Source organism: Argiope bruennichi, chromosome 6 (genome assembly GCF_947563725.1).
Source record: "Argiope bruennichi chromosome 6, qqArgBrue1.1, whole genome shotgun sequence".
Classification (NCBI taxonomy): domain Eukaryota; kingdom Metazoa; phylum Arthropoda; class Arachnida; order Araneae; family Araneidae; genus Argiope; species Argiope bruennichi.
This window is the reverse complement of record NC_079156.1, coordinates 86891884-86911343: the sequence shown is the minus strand read 5'-3', so window position 1 is coordinate 86911343 and position 19460 is coordinate 86891884. Positions and strand designations below refer to the sequence as shown.

At 31.5% G+C, this 19460-nt stretch overlaps 1 protein-coding gene across 3 annotated transcripts in view; it reads left to right on the top strand.

Moving 5' to 3' along the window:
- The window catches only part of LOC129971617 (potassium voltage-gated channel protein Shab-like), a 268193-nt gene that overhangs the window by 131052 nt on the left and 117681 nt on the right, over window positions 1-19460 (top strand). For all 3 annotated transcript variants that reach the window (XM_056085557.1, XM_056085559.1, XM_056085558.1), the window contains exon 2: window positions 7884-8365. In XM_056085557.1, coding sequence (XP_055941532.1) covers window positions 8055-8365 — 311 coding nt within the window. In that variant the 5' untranslated portion in view covers window positions 7884-8054. The remainder of the gene's footprint in view (window positions 1-7883; window positions 8366-19460) is intronic.

Genomic DNA, 19460 nt, shown 5'->3' with positions numbered 1-19460 from the left:
TGGATATTATGCCATAGGCAATACTGTGCGGGTATCGCTAGTATATAAATAAAATAATATAATAATTAAATATAGCGTATAATAATAATATTGTGTAATAATAATACTATAATATAAAATAATAGATAAAATAAATAAGTTTGAATAAAATGGTACTAAAATAATATCCATATTAAAATATTGCTTGTTCTGCTTAGGCTAGGGCGGGCTTTGACTTTTGCTTACCATTCAAACCTCGCTAGTTTTATTACGAGTCATTATATAATAATAACAATGAAATATTTTTCATAAACAAGCATCACGTATTTCAAAAAGTTTATAAATTACTAAAGGGGTTATCCATATGTAAAAATGATTTTGGTAAGTTTATGATCTGATGTCTTTTATCAATAACAAAATTAGTTGATTTGTAAAATTTTAAAATTCGATAACCCCGTTTTAAAAAATTCCTTATATATCAGTTATGTAGCACCGTAATATAAAAATTTATAACACTGAGGAGGATGAAGTAAAGAATACGAACTAGGGAGAAGTGTCGCAAATGTAGCCTTAAAATATTTTCTGCTAGTATATATTACTAGCATTATTTCTTAACTCTTATATTTTTTGCCCATTTCGTGAGAAGTTGTACACTGAAGTGCCAGAAAAACTGGTACATCAATCTAATATCGTGTAGAGCCCCAACAAGCATGCAGAAGTGCTGCAATAAGACGTGGCAGGGATTCAATTGCTTTTTGAAGATATTCTGTAGACAGTTCACATCATGATTCCTGCAGTCCAGTCCACAAAGTCATTGGGAGTACGAGGTGTTGGAGATCTCTTAAGGACAGCACGTTGCAAAACATCCCAGATATGCTCGATAATGCTCATGTCAGGGGTATTAAGTGACCAAAAGAGTAAACGAAATTCAGAAGAGTGCACCTAGGGATTGCAATACCGGAACAAAATTTCAATACCGGTATTCAGTATTTTTTAAATTTTAATACCGGGATACCGGTTTTAATACCGGTATTAGAAATTTTAGAAAAACAAAGAAAACACAGGTGTTTCTTTGTTTTATTTGCCAGTTTTGTTAGAGAGTGTAAATGTTACAAAAAATAATTTGTAATAGTGATATTTACACTTTTTTGTGATTTAAATAAATAAGATGTTTCTTTCCTTTTTTGTGATTATATACTGTTATATCACTATTTAGTCTGTGGTACTATTACAACTTTTTGAAATGTGGTCTTAAAAAAACATAAAGCATCGATTGTACTGTCATTAAGCCTGAAAAGTAATTTTGTTCAAAAATTACCAGCTGCCGAAAACACTCTTTCGGCATCTATGCTAGTTGGTGGTACTGTTAGCAATGCACGAAATACTTTTTCCAAGTATTTACCTCTAAATCCTTCATCTTTAAATAAATCAATTTCTCGTCGGATGGCTTTGGATATAGCTAATTTCTGGATTGTATTTAGGTTCGTTGAATTTTTTTTGTTTATCGCTAATTCTAATTTTTGTTCAAGAGACAATTTCTTTTTCACTGTCGACATTAATATCATCATAATCTTCGATAACTGAACCGAGTTCTTCTGAATGTGGATAGGTTTGTGAGTCAAAAAATTTACTATAAAGTTGATCAGATTTGAATTGGTTAGTCTATTTTCTTCGTTTTCATTTTCATTTTTAAAATCATTACAATTATTAAATACCGTAAGACATTTTCTATTTCCGTATGCCTCTCTTCTGTGTGATTTTTCAATGCAATATATAATTCTTCAGATAGTGATGTGTGCTGTTCTTTCAGTGACTGCAATATGAAATTTATTGTTGCATTAGCTGTTAATAAATTTAAATCTCTCCGACATAATACCTCAACAGTCAGTTTTATTGGAAGTAGAACTGATATAGTTCTGGATATTAAGTCAAATTGACTATCTGAAAAATTAATTTACAGGTTTAAGTCGATTATTGCTTTTTGAATTGGACTTCTGAGTTTCAAAAATCGTTCCATCATTAGGAGTAAACTATTCCAACGTGTTTTAGAATCTAATATTAACATATATTCTGTTTTATTTTCAGTTAGTATATATTTTAGTAAAATATCCATTTTATAGGGGAACGTTTAAATATCTTAACAATTTTTCGAACTTTATAAATTATAGGAAGCAATTCTTGATAGGTTAATATTTCATCCTCATTAGCAATCTCTTCTTCAACAATTACATTGTCATTATCTTCATTGTCAATATCACTCTCACTCTTACTCTTTTCAAAGTTGGAATCCGAAATTTCTATATCCACAGTATTTGGATTCTTCTGTTCTTTATTTTTTTGGTATAATACATCTATTACTCCTAATTGAATTCCATGTGCATAGCACAACTGCTGATTTGCACCAAACAACTTTCCAACTTTTCGTAATTGTTGCTCCATCAATCGTTATGGATACAATATTTTCTTTCAGGGATAATCCATGTTTCGCTAATTTAGACTTAAGCAATTAATTAAGCCATTAATTAGCTAATTAATTTCGCCCGTTATAGAGACATAAAAACAAAAATGTATACTATTTTGCTATGTTCGCGATACCTGAACATATAGTGGAAACAATTTTAAAAATTCTCGTAAATACCGAAAAACCGGTATTAAACTTGTGAATACCGGTATTAGAAAATTGCACAAATGGATCAAAATACCGGTATTTGGTATCCCAGTATACCGGTATTGAAACCCCTAAGTGCACCTCAAGCCACTCGGTAGCTACTGTAGACCAGTGGGGTGGCGCATAATCCTATTGGAATTGCCCACGTCCGTCGGAATGCACACATGACATGAATAAATGTAGGTGTTCAGAAAGGATGCTAATGTACCACGGACCTGTCATGGGCGAAGTCTAGGCGTATCAACGGTCCCATTTCAATGCCAACTGCACATGCCCCATACCATCACAGAGCCTCTCCCAGCTTCAACAGTTCCTTGTAGGTATGAAGGATCCATGGATTCATTGGGTTTTCTCCACACTCGTACACGGCTATCCACCAAATACAATTGGAAACGTGACTCGTTGAACCAGACAACATTTTTCCAATCATTAAGAGTCCAAAGACGATGTTGCAGAGTTCAGGAAAGGTGCAGAGCTTTGTACCGCTGAGTCAACAATGGTACACGAGATGGTCTGCGGCTGCGAAAGCCCATTCCAATTAGGATACGTTGCACAGTGCACACGCTGACACTTATTGATAGGTCTGCCTTCAAATCCGCAGGAATTTGAGGAAGTGCTGAACGTCTATCTCTTGTAATGATTCTTTTCAGTCGTCGATGATTCCATTCTGCCAAGGTCTTTTTCCGGTCACACCGCTGTCGGAGATTCGGAGATTCACTGGAAACCTGATACTCGTGGTACACCCTTGAAATGGACGTGCGCGAAAATTCTAATTTCATCGCTACTTCGAAAATGTTGGGCCCCATTTCTCTTGCACCAACGATTAGTTCCCATTGAAAATCACTTAAATCTTGAAAACCTACCATTGTAACAGCAAGATTCGATGTAATCGTCTCCTCAGACACCTGTTGTCTTATATACGCATTATCGAAGGCATCGCGTAAAGCTGATTGGTTAAACACCTCCATTATTTGCATACGACCTGTTATACCAGTTTTTCTGGCTCTTCAGTGTATATACATCTCGAGTGCTGTAGTTATTTTTTTTTCTTGTAATATTTCTAAATCCCTATAGGTTCTTTTAATAATTTTATTTTTATTTAGATAAAGATATTGTGAAGAGTTTTAATTTTCAAAACTTAACGTACAGAGTTACTGTTTTTTTTTTATTTTAATAGAAAGCATTAATGCACTAAGATCAAAATTTTAATACAATAGCATAATTTTAGTTATGATAAAAGACAAAAAATAAAATTAGCTCTCATTATCTTCATTTTATAATTATGATTTTAAATAGCTTTTAGCGTCCTTCCACCTCCCCCCCCCCCTTAGAATAACTCCGTAGCTTCAAAAGAGACCATTAATTCAAAAAATCAAATGAGGCGCTCTTTTTTGTTGTTGTTTCTTAACTTTAAACATTTAAGAGTTCAAACAATAATTTTATTTCTTTCCCTTTGATAGTTGCGAAATTATGAATTTCATTTAAATAAACTATTTGTGTCATTAAGGAGGGTGTTTGTTAATTAAAATAAGTGCTAATTTTACTTTCTTCTTAAACAATTTTCTTTAACTTGATGTATGTAAAAATGGAATATTGCAATTGATTTTACTCACTCGCTGATGTGCTAGAATTCTAATATTGTATACTTTGGATGACAATAAAATGTGATAATATATTCAGGATTTAATTATTTGATTAATTAATAATTAAATTTTATAAAATAATGCATTGAATGCCGCCAGAAGACAAAACTAATCTTAAGATTCCACAAACTTTAGAGTAACGAAATATAAATAAAAGATTTTAAAAATAGGCAAAAATCAAAATAAAATCCCTTTTATATACAAATGAAAATATTTTTAGAAACTGTTTTAATTATTATTTTTTTTTTTACAAAAACGTATTTGTTCAAAATTTTAAATCATATCTTTCTTTCGTTTTAAGCTTTTCTTTTTTTATATATTGATCCACTTTCTTAGACATGATTCTGAAGCTTAAAATTTTGAAAGGCTTTCCGAAGCCATAAAATATACTTAAAAGTCCTTAGGAGAAAAAAATAGTCTGATAAAAATGTGTAATCCATTAATATCTTAATCGTCTCGCAAAATGGATAATCATTTCTTATAACTAATCTGACATTTAAAGAATGGAGAGAAAAAACAAGGACACCGAACAAGATAAAATAGAAAGGATTATAAAAAAAATTAGAATCGATGTGACATTTTGAACTAGTATCGAATGAGTCATTATTAAAAGAAAATGTCACTGCTGATGGTTAAGTACAGAACTATATAAAGCTTAAGCAAACGATCTGCAGAAGGAAGTTCAAAAATATTTTAATAGTAAAGCTTCATTAGTCACTGAAATACCTGATTCTTCGGAACTTAAACTAAAGGGTTTAATAACTATTGTTGCCTTTTACTGCAAACATGTCTTCATTCAATAGTAATTCATTCTTCTTTTTTTGTATAATCTGTATTTGTATATGTATTAAGATGTGCTTGTGAAAAAAGTTTCATTAATTAAAATGCAAGGAAGATTTTTTTTAGATCATTAAAATCTCATTTGTAAAATAGAACATTTTATTAATTAAAAATATAGGTTATTTAAATAGTTAATTTTAACTCTATAAAAGGTTAATAATCAAGATTCTGGTATAATATATATACATACATATATATTATATAATATATAATATACCCTTCAACAACTACGGAAAGTAAGTGAAAATGACGGAGTTACGAATATATAGTGAAAAACTATGGAAAACTACAAAAAACGCCGAAAATATACTGGAGTCGCTCTTCATAACAAAATACAAATGAGAGTTTTCTATAATGTAAAACTGAGCAATAATGACTTAATATAAATACAAATTCTTTTAAGTAAACTTTTTTTTAAAATTAGAGACTTTTAAGTAAAATTATTTCACTTATACATTTAGTCAATAATAAATGTCTATTAAATAATTTTGAGTTAATTAAAAAGTTAGTTAATAATTTGAGTTTTAATTAAAATTCTTTGGAAATATCTATTCTTCAATGATTTGTGGATATTCGTTATAACTAATATATTTGTAAGAAGTGTTACAGATGATGGGTAATCAATGTTGGATGATATATATTTATACATAAAATATAATTAATAACATATACACTACTGAATATTCTGTGTGATATATTTCAATCAAACAACATTTACAAAAGTACAAAAGAATTTTTATGCCGTTTGAATATTTATTATTATGAATTATAGGTGTGTATAACAAAAATGATTGAATCCATTCTTTTTAAACATATTGGGAAAGTAGTTTTGGGGATCAAGCTAAGGAAAGAGAAACTATCCTGTTCTTTTTCTTCTTATTCATCCTGTTGCCTGCTCTCAAAAAGATTTATCTTGTCAAGATAATTGAGATGCCAGATAATTAAATTCTCTTTGTAATCTTATGTAACACATATATTATCCTCTTTTCGATTTAGATAAACAGATCAACTTTTGTGTTGCCTTAGACCAATAGTTTCCCACCTGTGGCAATATACTTCGGGGTGTCCATTGACTAATTTATGGGTAGTCAGCCATCTAACTCTCCGACCCGCCACGAAGGCACACGGATTTAAACCATAAAAACTGAATGACCGGACCGCCGCAGCAGCAACATTGGCGGGAACTGTGGTTGAGTCCTAAGGGCCGTCACTAATTTATGGGTAGACAAAAATTAACCCCTTCCCTTTGCATATAATGACGCTTCTGATACGCGCATCGATTTACTGAATTTTTAGTTTTAAGTCTACAAGTCAGCAACAGAATTAAGTATTTAAAAATGCAAAAATCACTTAGAACCGCTTAAATGCTCCTTACATTATTATAAGTATTAAAAAAAACAATATCCAACATAGGATATGGTGGCTAATAGGAAGTTAAATTCGTATGGCAACGGATCAATATAGATATTAGCAGGGAAACACAAAACATAAAGAATTACGATAACAAATATACTATAGTATTTTGTATTTCCAAGTTCGACTAAAGATACGCCAGATAATAATTTATAAATATTTTAAATTCACCCTAGATTTTTGAATCGCATATCTATGAAATAAACACAAGCACTTCGTTGAAATTGTCTTATATTTAAATAGTTGATTATCATTTTGAGTAATTGTTTTATCCATCATACGCTAGTAATTATTCAATAATGTTCTTTACTCGTTAAAATGTGATCGCAGGTGAGGACACCATGAGTACATAGAAGAGAAGTTGTCGTATAAGACGCTGATTTTCGCTTCCTTATTCGCTATTACAATCGTAGAGGATAAAGTTATCTGCACTCCGATGGCATTTAGGACCTCATACGGAAAGAAGTTAGAATGTGGCTGGTGATGGCTACTAGTATATTTCAGCTTTTCTGCTTTCATTCTAAGATTCATTCAGATCACTTCTGATGCTTAGGTAGAAAGAATGATTTCTTAGGAAGTTCAGCTAATTCTAATATAAAAATTGAATAAAATGCAAAAGCAAAAGCAAATCCCATAAACGCCATTAAATTAGTATGTCGCTTCATTCTTATATTTAATATTATCTAAAACTTCTTTAAACGAAACGATTAATTAGGATGCAATCAAAGATAAAAGCAATAAATAGGACGTTTAAGAGGAAATGCAGGTTCAAAACTGCTGCCTTAAACTAAAATATGTTACATTATTAAGTGCTATTAGAAACACCAATAGGTCTATTCTATAACGAAGCAATATTCAGTAGCGCTAAAAAGATTATATAAATAAAAGGAGGTTGGTATGCTTATATCATTTAAGCAATAAGGAATCAAGTCCATTATTCACTTTTTCAGATTCAAGTGTTCGTGAAATTCTTTTAAATCAAGTTGAATTCTTATTTGTTCCAAAATTATTTTTCGCATTTTATACGTATAATTTGTGACAACCGTTCAGTTTACTATAATAAACAACTCACTCGTATAAACAGTTTAGAAAGTGGACCAACTTTAAACTTACAAAATAGATGTATCTTAGTTGCATAACTGTTTTTTTTTTTTTTTTGTAGGACATCAAAATACAAAACTAAAATGGCATCGGTATTTAAGTAATCGGTATTTAAGCAATCATCGCCACGAGAGGCATCGGTATTTAAGTAATCACTGTTTTATAATAGAACCTACAATGACTTATGGTGATGCAATTAAGGTTTTCTTCTATTTATGAACTCCAATTTTATTTTTCAGGATGTACTTTCTGTTTTGTTGTTCGCCCAGTTTCTTGGACCAATCATGTGTCGACACCTTCACAACCCGATCCACCGTTGAGCCAAAGGCCTCAGATCTATCAAAGTGGCGGAGGACCAAGAACCCGCTACGGCACCAGACCCTTACTACCGCCATGCGGCCGGCAGCAACATGACGCGAATGGACAAGATGGACGCCAAGCCGGACATCTCACTAGTGGGCACGTCCACTGCCCCTCAACCCTCCCTGCCTGGAGTCCAAGTCCTCCGAAGAAGTCAGTCCAGGTCCATTTCGTCCCTGCCGCCGGAGCCATTTATGATCATGAAGAGTCGGACCCTGAACAAAAGGGTGACTATCAATGTGGGAGGGGTGAAGCACGAAGTGCTTTGGAGGACGTTGGAAAGTCTACCCCACACGAGGCTGGGGAGACTGAAGGATTGCAATACACATGAGGCGATTATGGAATTATGCGATGACTACAGGTAACTCTTATTTTTTGAAATAATCAAATATCATCATCATTTTATACTCATGAAGAACAATATTTTCTATGTTCGAGGGAGAGTCAAAAAGTAAAGATACAATTGAGAAAAGGTGCATTTATTCTAATGATAGAAAACTGAAACATACATTATTTTTCTAAATAACCAACCTGGCCTTCAACGCAATTTTTCCAATGTTTTTTTTATTCTGTTGGGGGGGGGGGGAATTCGGTTGTATCTGTAAACAGTTTTGCACCGCATCAGTGACTTCATCGTTAGTTGCAAATCTTCTTCCCCTTAGCGTTTTCTTCAATGATCCAAATAGATCCAATGATAGTAGGTGTTCTAGACTTCGAATCTCAATTCCTTTGTTATTTCAGCCGTACGTTGGGCAAAATGTGGCCGAGCGTTATTTTCCTGCAATATGACACTTTTTCGCAATTTTCCTCGACTTTTGAATCTGATTGTACTTGCATTCGACGAATAATTTCTTCAAGTTTAACACCTTAGCAAACAAAAAGCAAATAGCTGCACTTATATCCTCCTTGGTGCAGATCGACAAAAAAGCTACCATATTTATAGGTCTGCTGCACTCCAACGACTAACGAGGCAATAAGAGTGACATGCTTCATAGAAGTGTTGCCGACTACACCAATTCGGCGGCGGATACTGACAGTGTTACCAAACCCTGGAAATAGAAATTGCAAGATTCTCCTTACTTATTGAATTTTCCTCTTATTTTATGTGGTACTTTTTTTCAATATTAAACTGTCAATGTACAAGGAAATATGTTTCAGGAATTATATGGAAATTCAAACAATTAATTTAAACACTTTCAGATATCTTTATCCTTGTGCTTCTCGGGTACTATAGCCTATGTACAGTCCAAGTTCATCTTTTCAAGACAAACTTGCACTGCAGCAGGACACCATAGCCTTCCATCGGTTCATTCCGTTTTGCTTCATATCCATTTCAACACTCTCCTCTTCGTGCTTTCTTCTATTTTTAAAAATATTTTATTCTTTTTAGTTGGCAATGCAACATCATATATAGATATGTGACCCAACCGTATAATACGAGATGATCAATTTCGACATTTTTTTAATATAAATTTCATTATTATATGCAATTTTTCAAACATTATTTTGTTTTATTGGTTCGTAATTTTCTTGAGATTTTTCCTTCCAAAACATCAACAGCTTGTCTTCTTTCTTAAGCATCTAATATTCATTCCTGTAGAAGGCAACAAATCTTATTAAAATCTTACCAGTGCGAAAATTAGAAAATTAGAAAGTGCGAATAGACTAGACTCTGCATTGGCCACACAAATTTTACTCATAAACATCTTTTATTCGGAAATCAAGCTCCTTTCTACTCAAGATGCCAATTGATTTTAACGGTTCTGTACCTTTTAATTGAATAGCCTGATATTAATCATCATTGTTTGAGATTTTTTAATGCTCCATCATCAGTGGACATGCAAATGCTTGTGGGGGAACGTCCCTCCCCACAAAAATCTTTTTAACTTTTTAAAGCAACTGGTTTTTATCATTATATTTAACATTTAATTTAGTTGCCGCATTTAACTTCTTGTTTACAATAGACATTCCTTTGCGATTTTATTACCTTTTCTATTTTTACAGAATTTTAATCAAATGCTCTTTTTATCTTTTAACAATTTTTTTGTCTGGCGCTATATAATCAAACATAGCTCTTGCTGTATTAAAATTCACAATCCAATCCAATAAAATCCTTATTAAAATCTTAGATAGGCTTATTTTTTATATCTCTATTATAAGAAGATAAATAATAGTAAATAAATTATTGATTGCGGATAATTTTAAATATAACGCTAGAATGCGATATACATAGTTATCGTGTTTGCTTAAGACAGCCAGAATGACAGTTTCCTCTGAATGGATTTCATTCAAAATTTGAAAGCACTCCACAAATTTAGTGTTAGGCCTAAAAAATATTAAGTTTTATTTGCGTGCTTTCTCAATACGGTTTTCAGTTATCGTGTTCACAGATAGAGAAATAATTCCAAAAAAAAGTATTTTTCAGACTCGGAAAGAACGTGAACGTGGAAAAACGTGGAGATGCCTCAAAATCTCGAGTTCGAATTTTTTCAAATACACTATTTTCAAATGCTATAGACAAATACAATATTTTCAAATGCAATAGACAAATGCAATATTTTCAAATGCAACAGACAAATGCAATATTTTCAAATACAACAGACAAATGCAATATTTTCAAATACAACAGACAAATGCAATATTTTCAAATACAACAGACAAATGCAATATTTTCAAATACAATAGACAAATGCAATATTTTCAAATACAACAGACAAATGCAATATTTTCAAATACAACAGACAAATGCAATATTTTCAAATACAACAGACAAATGCAATATTTTCAAATACAACAGACAAATGCAATATTTTCAAATACAACAGACAAATGCAATATTTTCAAATACAACAGACAAATGCAATATTTTCAAATACAACAGACAAATACAATATTTTCAAATACAACAGACAAATGCAATATTTTCAAATACAACAGACAAATGCAATATTTTCAAATACAACAGACAAATGCAATATTTTCAAATACAACAGACAAATGCAATATTTTCAAATACAACAGACAAATGCAATATTTTCAAATACAACAGACAAATGCAATATTTTCAAATACAACAGACAAATACAATATTTTCAAATACAACAGACAAATACAATAGAGAAATACAATATTTTCTCTTTATATACATCGTAAACGAGAAAATAAAAAAAGAATAAAATATTTGCTTTAAGCTGACACAGTCAATTTCTTGCATGTTTTTTATTGCAACACAGATTCGACACATGGCTTCAATTTAAATGTTTTTTTAGATATCAGTTTATAAATCAATGTTATAAACATATCAAAATTCTTAACACTAAACTTTCTGCAGAAATTAGATGCATAATATTTCTCAAACTTTTGTTTCTTCTTAAAATAATGTATTATATTCCTTCATTGCTACCTCAAATTTATATCTTTTAAGGTATAAGAAAATGTATAGTTAGCCTACTTTTAATATATATAAATAAAACGCTTTTATCTGGATAATCTATATTTTCTTTTATATGAAAATAGAGAATGCATCTTCTGTGGAAGAACCTATTCACAAACTCAAACGATTTTTGAAATGCAGTGAATTTAGAAATGCACTAAACCGCTGTTGTATTCAGTGCACAGTTTTTATATTTAAATATAATCACGCAAAGCTTTTTGAAGTTCGATCGCAAAAATCAATAAACTATTATGAATGTTTTATATACCTAGAATTTCGTAAAGCTGAAAAGAAATCATCCTTACTCAGTATACTATGTAAAAATAAAGATTTAAAAAAAAAAACTTCAATGCGATTTCAAGCTTTTGGGTAAATTGTCTGACTTTCAGGTATTCATTTTTACTCGGTTATATACTTCCGCTGTATTGAAACAAGTGTTTGGTTTTCTAATCCTTTTGTATAAAACTTTTACTGGTAATCGGTAATGAAAAATATGTTGTTCATTTTGAAGACTTTTCTTTATTAGAATATGGATTATTTAAATAAGGTTCTAGGAAAACATATAGCGATATTCTAAAGGATAAATAAATCGGTAGAAAAAAAAAATAACTTTTATTTTTTTACACAGTATAAGAAAATAATCTAATGAATAATTTACGAATTATCGAAGAGTGTGTGCCTGTGTGTTACCGCTTTTCAAAACAGACCATCTGACAAAGTTGCCGAATTTGGCACATATGTGTAACGATCTCTTAATTTAAATCTTAATTCCCTTCTTTTAATCTTAAATTGGCTTATGTGGCTTTGTTTTAAAATTTCCCCATCCAGAAAATCCATCCAATTTGTTAAAAAATTGTTTCCTGATTCAGGTCGCACTTTTTTCTAACACCCGTTCTGAAAAATTACTGAATTTGGACTCCTCGCAGTCCGATCAAAAGTATAAAAATCACTTACGCTTAAAGTATTTTTTAAAAAATACCTAAGATTTCCTTTCCTGGGTCAACACGTGCTGGGGAAATCCCTATCGGAATCTCTTGGTAAAAGCCGTAAGGCAAACATTTCAAAACTTTGCTCTTGTGTCACGATGTAAACAAACGCTTATCATTACTTCACCTTGTGTACAAATTGTGTTTCCCGTGGAAAAATAAAATGAAATGTATTCCAAGTGTGTCTTCTCTTTGGCTATGCATCTGCAAAATTATATATATAATATAACATAATTTTGTGTTAATTTTTTCCCCATTTTCCAACATTATATTTAAAAAAAATTTATTTAAAACTAAGCAGCATTTTAGAATTTTTTTCACAATAATTTCCTATAATATTGCTTTACGAAATTGATTTTCACACCATTTTAAAACTGTTTTTTTAGTGATACCAATTTTTTCAGCTATTTTTTCCCTCCTCACAATTTAAAAAAAAAAAAAAATCGTAACTTCCCATTCGTTTTTCATTGCTTTACTGACATTCAAACCATTTTCATTTCCCCGTAACATATTTTTTCATTTGATTATCTACCACTATTCAAAGCTAAGAAAGGAAAATTTTGATTAGTTTCTGCCAATTTATATGAGGAATTTAGAAAATAAAATTTCATTACCAAAATAAGAACAATAATAGTTTGAAATATTACTAAATTTTTTTTTAAGTGGAAATTCAGTTTTTTAAAATTAAAAGATATTTATAAGATACTTGTTGCAAAGATTAATGATGGAAATATTTCCCATTATCATTCCTGGTCTTTTGCCATTTATCGGGTAAATGAAGAATGCCTGCGCGTTAGAAAATTGGTTGTTTCAAAGCAAAATAGTCATCCAGCCATTTTCGTATATCCTTAAATTACGTAAACCACAGATAATTCAAATCTGATAACTTCGGCCTGAATACGTGGTAATCAGAAGGAGCCAAGTCTGGAGAATACGCCTCACTTTGGAGAATTTCCCAGTCTAAGGAGAAGATGAGTTCCTGGAATCGTATGTGGACGAGCATTATCGTACCACAATATCACTTACCGAATTCCTTGATCCATAAATTGTGTTTTTCCCCCTCCAGAACGTTACTTGATTTGATCAGTCGGATCTAGTAACATCCAACTGTAATAGAAATGGTACTTCATAATAAATAATTCCTTTTTTGTCCTATTAGATACACAGTGACACTTTCTTGGCAAGAATATTCGTTTTTGCAACTGATGTTGATGGTTGTTCTATGTCAAATGCATTCTACATTTTGGATTGCCGTACAAAATCCATTTTTCTTCACTTGTAGTGATTTTTCTTGCAAGTAATTCTTTCTTTTGTATTGAAAAAACAAATTCGTGTACATGCAAATTCTGCGTATGCATGATTTAGGTGCACGGGAACAATCTACGTTTTTCTCCATCATTTTATAAGGAACCCATTTTCTTTCTTCTGTGTCTTTCTCACTGCTTGCAATCGAAGTAGCATTGTTTAGTGAGTAACTCTTAACTGTTCTGCAGGCTGTGGTGACCTGGTGGTAAGGTCTCGCTTCGGAACCGGAAGGTTTCAGTTCGTGACCCGATTCCACCGAAGAATCGTCGTTTAAACGGGTCTGGTGCACATTGAATCCATCCGGTCCAAACGACCTCCCGCTGGTTTGGTGAGGAGATGCCAGCTCAGGTGTCGTCCTCGTCATCTGACGGCGATTCAGAATTATGATATCCATCCCAAAATAGCCCTAGTGTTGCTTTAAAACGGGACATTAATATAACTAAACTAAACTAATCTTAACTGTTCTGCGAGCTCTTTTTGATAATGACACAGATATTTAATGGACTTGATAAAGACACACCAGTCATATCATCATAATGGAAACACAGAATTAAGTAATTTTGGAAAGCAGATTTTTCAAGTTTGGGTGTCCCTAGGCAGTTGTCTGCATTGCCTGTTTAATAATCCTGCACTGTCCTCTAGGCAATTTTTGACATTTGGAAACGATGCCATTATCCTTGCATTAATTTCTATTAGTTTCGCATTTATAAATCGTTTACATTCATATGTCATTTTCCCAAAGCCTCGATTCATTCATAACCGTGGTAATAATAAAGGCTAAAGAAGGATTCGTTTATACGACACAAAACTTCAGTTATATGTCGCTTCTGATGCAAATTTTCTGCCTCAGTCATTATTTCTCCCTTCCTATTAAGGTGGAAACTTTTCCTTGAAAGCAGGGGCGGAGGAGATAAAATCGTTTTCTTTCCTATCATTTCCAAATAAAGAATCTCCTGAGAACAGACGTCGTTTTCAAGGAGTACTTGAACTGTGATGCCGGTATAATGACTCCTTCATTATTCATCAAATGATGGATTAAAAGAAGGCAAACTACTTGGCTCTAATTTTAAGCGATAAGGAAGAAAAATGTCAAGAAGTATTCCACCTTCTTATAGAGATGAAAATGAATTCTTTTGATCTTATTACTTTCTTCTTACTTCGTTCTTATTACTTTCTAGTACACAAAGTATAATGAAAGAACTGCAATCATCAAAGAGTTGGAACTCGAGATTTTGACGAATCTCCACGTTACAGACCTCTGCTCGAAAAGCATATTTTCTGGCATTAGGTTTGTCTGTCTGTGAAATGGTAACTCTAGAACGCTTTGAGTTAAATTGATGAAATTGGTATGTGGTTTTAAAGATCTGTAGTTTTCTATAAAATTTTGATTGAACTAAAATTTACTCAGAGGAAATCTGTCTGTCTGTCCAAATATAGTCAACACGATAACTGCAGAATGTAGAAAACTCGAGGGATAAAATTTGATATTAAATGTAACTTTTAAAAGATAAGTACCTACCAAGTTAGAACCAAATTCGTCATGGGGAATTCAAGTCCCATGGGAAGGCATCTCGTAATTGGGGTTAAGAAGCTTCCGGCATGATGGTTGGTTCGCTCTACCCTTGTGTGTTCACGAAAAGGTGAGGATCTGCTTCCTTCCATTGACAACGGGACGTACTTCCTTTGGGAAGGATTGTACCGTGGCCGGTGATGGCCCTTACGACACGACTACAGTACTCGCCAGTGTTGTTGTTGCGACGCTCCGGTCATTCAAGTTTTTCCGCATGCCTTCTAGCGGGTCTTCGTAGTCAGTTTGTGGTTAGGTGGAATTCAATGGAACTCTATTATTAGAATTTGCTTATAAAAGATGATATATTCTAAAGTAAGGTTTAAAAAATAACAGAATGCATCCATCGACGCAGTGTATTTCTGAAGCAGTTTTATTAGTTGTTTGTTTGTCTCTTCGGTACAAATTTTGCAATCGATTTTAAACTAACTTCCTTAGGAGCTTCGGACTTGAAACTGTAAACATATCTGAATGCATGGTAATGCAATATTAACTCGCTTTCTTATCTGTTCCTAACAAATTTTGTCATCAGGTGCAGCTTATCGAAAAGTTAATTTAAAATCGATTCAAAAATTCTGCTTATAGAAGACTAAAAAGCAGAAAATAAATATCTAAATAAAAAATATAATATACCATTGTATATTGTGAATCTTAAAATTTTATTTTTAGAAATCACAATCGAAAATTTTCAGGACTATCTGTGCAGGGCTAGGAGAAATTATTTTATTTTTTTGTACATTTTAAAAACGTAGTATATTTAAATAATTTTTAAGTAAAGGTAATTTACTTCAACTTTTAATTAATTTCAAATAACCTTTTTTTTTTTAATTCAGAAATACTCGAAATCACTATAACCTAGTACTATACCAATCGATATAATCTAATATAAATCCTGCATCAAAGATAGTACTTTTTTAATTTCTTTCAAATCTTTCCTAATCTTTTCCGCCAGAATATATTTCCCTGTTGATTCATTAAAATACTACTTTAAATCTACAATTTTTTAATCAAAATTACATACAAAATTCCATTCTTTTTAACCCTTTCTAGGGCCGTGGGAAGTATGCTTCCCACCAAATTTATCAATCTTTGTATGAATTTATGTAGTTTGGCATAAATTCTGGCAAATTTTTTTAGAAAGACAGAAACTTAGATGCTTTAGTTCTTTATTTTACACAAATGTGTTTTTATTTGATACTTAGTTATTAATTAACCAAATTAATTAATTAATCAAATTAAATTTATCTAATAAGTTAAATGAATCCCTTTTCTTATTCTAATTTCAAGCCTAAAAATATTTTAACATAATATGAATAGAAAAAAATGGCCCTTTACAGGGTTAAGTAGATTCTTATAAGAAGAATACTTATTACAATGGTTCTCATGATATGATTCCGGGAAAAATTCTTCAGTTCTTCACCAATCATGGTCATTAGAACAAAACCACCCTTCATTCAAAAGTTTATATATATATATAGATAGATAGATAGATAAATAATATATAACATAACACGTTGCCTGTATTATTTTGTGAACAGATAACTAGAGTAATTTTGTTTGGATTTTAACTAGCTGGGAATATGTTGTTAGAAGTGTAAAAATCTCGGTCTTGTTCGTAAATAGTCCATCCAGCTGAAAGGGGGCTTGGAAATGGTGAGGAGTTGAAATTTTCATTTCGCGATAACTTTCTTAATATTGAAGATCGAAAAATAAATCCAATTAGCCAAATCAGCGCTTTATCAAGAAAAATAACTTTTGTATTTAAAGTTTTTCGATCATTGCAATATCTTAGAATTTAGGAGCTGAAACGTGATTTTCAAGCCCTAAGTTTGACTATTTTTAACACCAACAATGTATGTTGCCAGATAGTAACTTAGCTGAAAAGGAAACTACCTTTATTTTTCAACATGCTGAGATTTTTTTTTCTTTTTTTTCTATCTTTCTCGTCCTTCAATCCGTTTTTGAAGTATCTTATTCAGATAGACAAATAAACACAATTCCAAAAACGGTTTGTTTTTCCCGATTTGGGAAATCTCAAAACAATCATCTAAAATATCGACTGACTTTTTGAGCAATTGCATTACTTTGTCTTTCTATTCATCCTATACAATAAAATACAAAAAACATTAAGATCTATACTCAAACAAAGCGGAAAGCTTTGAGTGAGTGGTTTCGTGATTGTGTTATGCTCTCTTTGTTTCAGCGATGACAGCAGATGCATCGTAGGACGATGGCATCTGTTTCGCTTTGTTATTGAAGATTGCATCAGAGGCAGCGTAGATTATTTTTTTCATCCTTTGTAGGTGAGCCGCACTCTTGTTTAAAAGACAAATAAGGATTGTTGTTCGTCCCTAAATATAACGAAAGTTTGCTAGCAGCATCAATGAAAATTCTCTAAAAATATCAATTGTGAATTCTATTTTTTTTTTTTTAAAGTTTTGTCTGAAATGCCTGAATTGTGATATAAAACCAACGGTAGTGGTCCATTCAAAACTTTCTCGCATAGTTCCTAATAAACGTGTCATGTCAAAGAACGCTTTACATGGCACTGGCGTACAATAGTTAGGAAATATTAACTTTTTGGCGTGAATTTAGTCTATTTAAAGAATCAATTGTGTCATCCTTGCCAATTTATGTGGCAATTTATCCCTGGCATGCTTTAATAGCATCCAAAAATCGCAATTTGTGTTTTAGAAGCGTTTTTCTCAATCAATTTAAACAAAAATTTGGCTCAATACTGCACTTGTAGTCACAAAATCCCATATCAGATTTAATACATTTAAGTCTCTACGTTTCTGAATGATCGAGTTTTCATTTTTCTGAAAGTACAGACCAACAGACAGACAACCCTAGTTGGCTCAAAATTTGACAGATGTCTGCGCTATGGATGTTAAATCTGTGTACTGAATTTTATCCATCTAGCTCTCTTCGTGTTTTTTGTATTGTTAACTTTTATTCGAAGAGACGGACTTTCTCCAAACAGATTTTACTCAAAATTTGTTAGACATCTGCGAATCTAGTGTTAAGACCATATACCAAATTTCATCCATCTTTCTCAAATTTTTTTTAGTTATCTTTGTAACAGATAGACAGATAGACATTTTTCAAAAATGTGAAGATTCGTCAAAATCTCGAGTTCAAATTTATTTCCGTACTCCCTCTGTTCTACGTATACGAGAAAATAAAAAAATATTATATGTTGATAACTATCCACCTCCAGCGACCACCCAGATTACCAGGATTAATGCTTGCTAAAATTTTTAATTAAATAGTTTACGCTGCTGGATCTTAATAGCTTCTTTAGAAAAATGATTTTAAATTTGTTATATATAAATAATGAAAATTGGATACGCTTTGCTATTTCTAACTTTTTAACAATCTAACCTAATTTCTAATCTAAAATAATATAATATTAAATGTTGATAACTATCCACCTCCAGTGACCAGCAAGATCGCCAGGATTAATGATCGCTAAAATTTTTAATTAAATATTTTACATAACTTGGTCATAATCTTTTTCAGAAAAATGTTTTTAAACTTCCAATTTTTATGGATAATTAATTTGCACAATTTAGGCGACTTCTGTCGTTCTATTCATTTTACTTTACATTTTCCATGTTTTTTTTTCTTTTGCTCCACTAAAATTAAAGAAAAATAATACACTTTAAAAAACAAAATGATAGCCTTTTAACAATGTAACCTAGTTTCCAATCTAAAATAATATAAAATTTGGCATTTTTCTTCATATTATTAGTATTTTAAATATAAGTAAAAATATTTCTGATTATTTCCAAAATTAACTAAATATCTAGCTTGCTTTCTAGCAATCTACTGTGCCAATAACGATTTTTATAAAGGAGAAGATAGTAATTCGCAATGTAAAACAAAAACGGAAAAGAAATCTCCAAATTTAATAGTAATTTTTATCTATAATTTGTATTTTTTTCCATAATTCTTATATTTTTGCACTATACTTCCTGACAGCTTTAATAATCGCATGAATTTCTTACGATTCTTATTGGAAAATGTCCTGAAAATATTTTCTAAAGTCAATTAAATACAGAAAAAATATTGATACGGCAGAAAGTTGGTATCATTCAAAGGATAATTTTTTGAGCATTAATTTAATGTAAAGATCATTTTTAAGCTGTAATATTTTCGGAAG